Raw genomic sequence first — 8,129 nt, forward strand, 5'->3', positions numbered from 1 at the left:
TATGGCAGACAAGACCAGAACAGCATAATTTAGCTAATATAATGATGGTGTTGATAGTAGATACATACATGCCATTGCCATTGGTTCATTGGCGTCTCTTAACTTAAAATACTAAGATCACACACATAGGTGGATCACTAACATAGATGTCCTCCAGATCAATTGACTACTACTACTACTATATATATAGATAGATTGATAGCAATGGTGAACCGCCTTCATCCCAGTCGAATTACAAGAGCAATAATCTCAAACCAGAATACCCTCATCCAGCAAGCGGTGGTAGTACTGCTCGTCATCTGAATCTTCCTGATCATCGCCGGTGTATTCCCTTTGGTAGGAGTCCCCGGTGTATTCCCTTTCGCAGGAGCCCCCGAACTTGAGGCCAGGGAAGCGAACCTTCTCCTCCTCGATAAAGAGGTCCCAGCGCTCTACAATCCTGGACATGATTATATCCGGGTCTTCCTCCGAGTCGGAGTCGTGGCACAGCTTGTCGTACGGCACATCGTCCTCGTCCGAGCCGCAGCAGCAGTTGGCCTTGATGATCGTCTCCTCCTTCGCCGCCTTGGCCTTGGCCTTGATCGCTTCCTCCTTCTCTGCCTCCGCCTTGGCCTTGAGGATCGCCGCTTCCTTCTCCGCCTTGGCCTTGAGGACCTCCGCCTCCTTCTCTGCCTTGGCCTTGGCCTTCAGGGACGCCTTGGACTTGGCATTGCGGATCGCCGCCTCTGGCTTCGTCCTGACCATGACGAGCGCCGCCTCCTCCTCCGGCTCCGCCCTGGCCCTGACGAACGCCTGCGCCTGCTCCTTCTCCGCCTGGAACGGGATGTAGGGAAATCCCTCGAAGCCGGTGGCCATCGGCATGGCAAACTGCATCTTCTCAACGGCCATCGCCTGATCTCTCTCGCCGATCTCTCCTAGTGGGTGTGGGTTAGGGTTTGGTGGATTGGGGATTTCTCTGTCTCTCTCTCTCGCTGGATCTGATCTGAAACGAACGAGAGGACGCGGCGGCGGCTGGCCTATATATATGTCCAGGTGAACCCTAACCCAGGAGCCGCCTCGGGTCGGACTCGGGTCCCGTCTCCGGACCGGCCTCTTCCATCATACTCGTTCATTGGGCTGGGCTGGCCCCTATCAGGTCTTTCTCCAAAGAAAAAGAAAAAGCACTTGATAGGTTTTGTTGGCTGGATTTTGTTATTTAGAAAGGTTTATAGCAAAACAAATTACTAAAAAAGATATTTATGAACATTATATGTTTGTGGATTTTAAAAAATATTCATGATTTTTTTGAAAATCTCTATATCTATTAGAATGTCGAAGAATTGAATAATAATCATGAATTGGAAAAATGTTTCAAAATAAAAAAATAAAAAATAAATCGTGATCTGAAAAAACATTTCCAAAATTTTAAAATGTATATGAATCCAAATAAAGTTCCCAGTATTGAAAAAAACATGAATTTTAAAAACTTTCATAAACATGAAAATGTTCTTGTATTTCAAAAAAACGTTTATGAGTTTAAAAGACCATGAATTATTAAATGATCTTGAAATTAAAATATATTTTCAGATTTAAAATATGTTTGTGGATTCGAAAATTGTTTTTGGATACAAAATCATGAATTCAAAACAATTGACGGATTTCAAAAAATGTTTATGATTAAAAAAATGCTTGCGAATTTGAAAAAAATATTCATGGATCCAAAAAATATTTGTGAATGAATTGTAAAATGATATTCATAAAATTTAAAAGGAAGACATAAAGTTGAAAACAAACAGGAGAAAGTTTATGAAATCGGGAGAAGGAAAAATCAATCCCAGAACCAATGGGAGAAGGAAAATTAGTCAGGCCTACAAAAGCCAAGAAGGATATGTGTGTGATCGCTATCCAGCAACCCGCGCGCGGAATAAGAAATCCCACTGACGGACTTTCGATAAAAGAAAGCAAAAAAACACTACCATAACTTGCAAAGTTAGGCTGACAAGTGTAAAAAAACACTCGGCCTCCACCACTAAGTGCAATAGTCAACTCCATCCCAGTGCCAGCATCTCCTCCAGACGCCAGGCTTGACGAGTCGTTCAGGATGATGCACCGACCGATGATGGTGCTTCATTGATACAGTGTTACATGACATGTATGTAGGATGTTCTAGGCTCTTGCTGATGCAGAGCTCACTCGAGATATGAGCATGAGCTCCGAACCCGACGTGAGACAGCGGATTCATGTGATAATGTAGCACACATTGATTGGAGGAGTTCATAAAGGCTACGGGGCGATATGGATGGCGTAAGGAAATCTATGAGAGGGCTCTTCTGATTTCCCGACGCATTATTTCGTAAACAACTTCCTGGATGAGCTAAAAGAAGATCATGCAAGTAGAGACAGGACGCAAGGGTAGTTTTAAAGTGGGTGTGGTGTCATGAAGATCAATGTGCATGGTATTGCATCTGAGATGAGAGCTCTTCGGTAACTTGGATCCGGTGACACTCATAGACCTGGTGTGTTGCGAGGCATCGACATTAGCAGGTGATCTCCATATCAAAATTGCCACATGGTGCCTTGAAGTGGTTCATAGTTTGCAAAGATATGATATTCTATCAAGGGCGAAGGATCTGGATGTTCAAGATACATGGATTTTGCATCACAATTTCACAAGATAAATTGCTAACTTATTATGCATATCAATCATCTTTGCTACAGTTTATCATTATTTCCATTGCATCTACATATTTCTATCTAGGGAAAACATGCAGAAAATGACAGTCCAAGGACTAAGAAAAATCCAACAAAAACACACTATTGATAGATGAAGGAAATTGAATCGGGAGCCAGAGGGACTCGCTTAGGGGAAGCCTAGGGTCCATGCTGCCTAAAGAGGGGGCGTGTGGTAGGCACTAGATCCGTCTCATGTTCTACTTTCGAGGGAAGCACCCTTTCATCCTGCAAAGACACGCCATGTTTTTCACATATTTTTTTGAGGCAGTCGTTGCCGCCATAGAGCCCTAGTTTCTCTCCAGAAGGGCTTATTCTTCTTACTTGATGACCTATAGCACCGATTGGCGTAGAGACAAAATGCAAATCGGAAGTTAAACGAATTATTCAAAGGATTTTTTTCTCAACTATTTGCAAATGATTGCATTCATACCGAGTCTTTATTTACCTTGACAATGATCATTGCCCATAGCTTTCTTTGGAAATGTGTTTTTAACATATGACCCGTTGCACCAATTGGCGCAAAGACCAACCGTAGACCCAAAGTTAAGCGAACTATTCAAAACATTTTTTTCTTAATTGTTTGCAAATAATTATGTTCATTATGTGTTTCTATTTGCCATGACGACGATCATTGCTCATAGCTTTGTTTGGTGATTTGTTTTTAATGGCACAAGACCATGTTATGAAGGGCTTTTTTCCTCGGCAGTCTGCAACTGCACAAAGACCAATTACAGCCAAAACAGCGGGGTCACCTCATCAAGCCCTTGTGCATCGTCTCGTGCTCTGTCCAATCGCGTGCTAGTTCATGTGTGTGGCTGGTTTGCCCATTTGTGTAGGGCTTTGGCTGGTCGGGCTTAGAAGGGGTGTCCTGTCTGGCGCTTGATACCATATGCTCTGGGCGGATGTGGTTGTTTACGCTAGTTGGTATGCATGATACTATTTATGATACTATCATTACAACCAGCCTAACCCTATAGACTAGGTCATCTCTTGATGCACGGGGATCACATGAGATGCACTGCTAATGTAGATGAAGTAGAGACAACCTTACCGGGATTTACCTCTGTGCCCAGGTGAGATGAGATGTTCACTTGGCCTCCGCAATCGGCGTCAAATATGCTTTGCGCTAGCTTGTGGCTGTGTTGAAGTGGAAGTGGAGTATTATCTGAAAATCTCGTTTCAGGATTCGGCGGTAGTGATGATGAAAGAGGAATATGGTACAGAGTATTGTTGACTACATTCGGTTTCTATTCTTAAAAATAATTTATTGGTAAAGTTTCTTCCTTCCTTGTTGAAAACCGAGAGCTTTATTAATTTAGAACATGATTATAATCTGCAGCTAAAAAAACTGCTACATCACTTGGGACATCCTGAAACCAAACATTGGTTACACTAAAAACAAGAACCACTTCCATGATTATACGTGTTTGTCACAGTAGGTCACGTTTTTTGTCATGCATGTATATTATGTTGATTTTATGACAGAATCAAAGATAGCCATACTTGTGTTGTCGTAGAAGTGTTCCATGACAATACCAAAATTGTCATCAGGGAAGTGTCCACTTTCATGACGATAAATAGCGCGTCATAGAAGTGTTTTCGTTAAGGGTAACCGACACATGGCATCCACCATAACGGGTCGCCGTTAAGCTATCGGGTTCTAGCTTGGATCTGATAACCCGTTAACAACCCGGACCAATGTCGATTTTCCACGTGTAAAATTCTCATTCGTCGATGATCCATGTGTCAGCTCAGCGTTGGGATAGATGTCAACCGTCCACTTGACACGAGTCACCAATGAAACGTTAACACATGGGACGACCCAATAGAGGCCCAAATAGGTTTAAAAGCCGACCCAGGAACAGGCCCACAAGATTTCGTCAGATCTAATGGGCCGACCCATTAACAGCCTAACATTTTCTGGACCAAATTATGGCCCACATCTATACGACCTGTTAAAGGACTGCAATATTCCGGGCCAGTTTATGGCTGATATCAGATCCGACCCGTTAACAACCTGCAATAGTTTGGGCCAAATTACGGTCCATATCTAACCTGACTCGTTAACTGTGTTGTGGTGGGCACACGACAGATGCCAAGGGATGGCTAAAGAGAGGAGGAGGCTCGAGGGCACTGGTGGACTCCAAATGCGAGGTTGGCATGAGCGGGCGCGGGACGCCGGACATACCCAGGTTCGGGGCTCTCCAGAGAGATAATACCCCCAGTCCTGCCGAGTGTAGTTGGATGATCGATAGTACAATGTTGCTCCTGGAGCTGTATGGAGGAGGAAGGGAGCTGGCCAAGGCTTGGGCTGCTCCTTCTCTCCGGTGTTGCTGTTTGGTGGCTAGTTCTATGCTTACTTGCTTTTCTCTCGTATCTGTTTCTTGCCTGCTTGCCTCTCTTTCATGATCGTGGGCTCCCAAGGGGTTTTATAGACCAACCCTCGGGGGTACAATGGTAATGTTACAAGTCGATGGGCCCGTATTGTCGGCATCCGGGGACCCGGGCTGGGTCCCGCTGAGGGCTTGTGCACTACTAGGGAAAACCCTATACACAGAATCTTACCAGCAACGCTCCTCAAAATACGATGCTACTGCTATTTAGCAGCAGCGCGTGATAGCAAAACGCGCTACTGAAAGGAAAATAGCAGTAGCGCATCCACACCAAACCGCGCTACTGCTCTAATTGCCATGACCTCGCAACCCAGCTAGTTATAGCAGTAGCGCCCTATACAGAACCGCGCTACTGCTATAGAAGTTAGCAGCAGCGCGCTTCTAAGAAAATCTCTACTGCTAAGATCAGCCCACAAGTTTAGTCCCATCTCGCTCTGCGAACAGAGTGTTTACCACCTTAAATATGTTACTTCTGAAACTATCACAACCAGTTGGTCTTCACTGAACTCTATGTGTAGAATTTGTGGCCGCAATATGAGTCCTCTCCGGTTCCTACCGGAGAGGACTCATATTGACAATTCAGATTGTACACAAAAAGATCATTGATGGCCAATGTATGTTTGCATTGACGTATTTTTGTATACTTACACTTAGCATTAGCGCTTTATCTGCAAAGCGCTACTGCTATTCAGATTAGCTGTAGCGTGTTTTGGCAAACGCGCTACAACTATCCCTACCTTATCCCCACGCGCACGACCGGCCCTCTCTCTCACTCACACTCTCACTCTCGCCCGCGCGCCGATAACCGTCGTCGTGCGTCGCCGCCGCCACCGCCTTCGTCCGTCCGCCGCCAAGGTACTCCCCTTCTTTCGTCCCTCCTCCTCGCACATCCTCCCTCCGCCTGCGACCGCCCCTTCCTCCTTCTCGCACATCCTCCCTCCGCCTGCGGCCGCCTCTCCCTCCTCCGCCTGCGGCCGCCCCTCCCTCCTCCGCCACCGCCCTCCTCCCTCCGCCTGCGGCCGCCCCTCCTCCCTCCTCTGCCGGTAGCCCTCCTCCCACCGCCCTCGACATCACCACCGCCACCCAAGCGCACCCAGCACTGCCGCCTCCCGATCCCGATCCCGCCCTCGCCGCCCCTACCTCTCCGTCGCCCCCACCCCCTTTCTCTCTGCTTAGTTAGTACTAGATGTTGTTTAGTAGTAGTAGGTGTTAATTTAGGGCAGTATGATTAATAGTAGTTGTAGTTGAACTACTTTAGTTGTAGTTGACTAGTTTAGTAAGTAAATTAATAAACTAGTTGAACTAGTTGAATTAATAGAACTAATGTATTTCTAGTAAGATAATTAATATAACTAGTTGAACTAATTTATTTTTAGAAATACATAGTTTTTTTCTATTTATAGTAAGTTTATATTTAGTAAGAACTAGTTGAATTAATAAAATTAATTGAACATGTCATATTTGTTGTTATTTTTTAGTTTAAGCAATTATTCGTGATGTATTAGTGATAACTTATACGGTTTTTGCTTTTGCAGAAATCAAGGAGCCCTCCATCATCCCCGCCGTTGTCCCCGTCACCGACCCCCTCCGACATCGAGGTGAGACCAGCCAAATATCCATGTATATCTTGTGTTGCTCAAATAGGATATGTGGTTGCCCAAGTGGCCGTTCATGTTCAGTTTACACCTCCGAGTGGCCTATGTTTTGCCGGAGTGTTGATTAATTTCCGTTCCGGCAAATTTCAGGCGCTCGATATGTCCTTTTTTTAGCAAAGGTCATGCCGGATTTTTCCGTGAATTCTGGCATGACTTGTGCTAGAATATGTACAAGTTTAATCTTTGAATTATGAACGTAGGAAATGTCGTGCTCAGATGACGACAGTCTCCCGGGGGAGTGCAGTTGGTGCCACGATGATCGAGGTATGTGCGACAGGTTCGTTGAGCTGGATGAAGATCAGCGCTTCAGCATTAAGCTCGTGGAGACCTTCGATGTTGAAACGGTACACAACAACGACAAGTGTTTTTTTCGTAATTAAGCATGACTTCAACTATTTCAACGTCTAATTTTCATCTTTTACAATTCGACTAGCTTATCCCATGCCATGCAAGACGCTATGTCTTGGAGAGGATGGGTTTTGAAGACCATGAAAATTTTGAAACAAAGAAAATACACCTAAGGACCCATCATGATATGGATTTTGAAGTAAATCTGTGCAATGCTCAGAGCATAACCCATTTTGGTTGCCAAAATTGGGAAGCACTTTGCAAAATGTATGGCTTTTATGAGGGTATGATTGTCACCATGGATCTTGGTGATCCTGACATCGAGCAAGACAATATGGACATTTGGGTCCTTGTTGATACGCTTCCGATTGTACCGCTATGTGAGTTTCTCAAACATAGTTATTAACTAATTTATATTGTTTATTTCAAAATAGTTGACAACTTATTTCCATTGACAGCTTATTTTGATTCTTCAAAGACTGTGCGGAAGATGGTAGACAAAACCCACTACACCGATGGCTCCGAATTAACTTATAAGGAGAAAAATCATCTGATCGCATTTTGTACTCTTCTTCAGGATTACAATAACTATTATCGAACTCCTCCAAATTATGGTGAATACTTGCCACTAGTGCACGTGTTGAACCACGGTAACTTCTCTGGAGATACCCTGGTAAGATTTTTTTACTATTACGACATCCGTGCATCTTTTGCATACTTCTAAAACTAGTACATCATTGCTAACTACGAAGTTATTACTATGTTTTTCAACAAAAACTCCTGATGGATTGTGTGCCTCATCTGATGTATCTGAATGGTCGCCTTACAGTTCTGAACATACTGCCAGGTAAATCTAGGGAGCTCACCTGTGCATATCGGATTTCTAAAACCGGTGAACACATGTTCATCAAAGAATGGAAGAAATGTATGGACATTCGCAAGGAGGTTCTTGGAAGTAACATTCAGCAAAAGGCAAGAATTGGAGACAGGCTAATCTCCATTCTCCATAATGGAGAGTCAG

General features: G+C 44.3%; 1 protein-coding gene across 1 annotated transcript; it reads right to left on the reverse strand.

Moving 5' to 3' along the window:
• On the reverse strand, positions 1-987 carry LOC123117372 (translation initiation factor IF-2). The gene has a single exon (XM_044538140.1). It carries the CDS (start codon positions 886-888, stop codon positions 250-252), a length of 639 nt encoding a protein of 212 aa, XP_044394075.1. The 5' UTR covers positions 889-987; the 3' UTR covers positions 1-249.
• Between the last annotated feature and the right edge of the window lie 7,142 nt (positions 988-8,129).

The sequence above is a fragment of the Triticum aestivum genome, chromosome 5B, assembly GCF_018294505.1.
Source record: "Triticum aestivum cultivar Chinese Spring chromosome 5B, IWGSC CS RefSeq v2.1, whole genome shotgun sequence".
NCBI lineage: Eukaryota > Viridiplantae > Streptophyta > Magnoliopsida > Poales > Poaceae > Triticum > Triticum aestivum.

Excerpts from the sequence above, each read along its gene's own strand:
- LOC123117372 (XM_044538140.1), bottom strand. The coding sequence starts at position 888 with ATGGCCGTTGAGAAGATGCAGTTTGCCATGCCGATGGCCACCGGCTTC.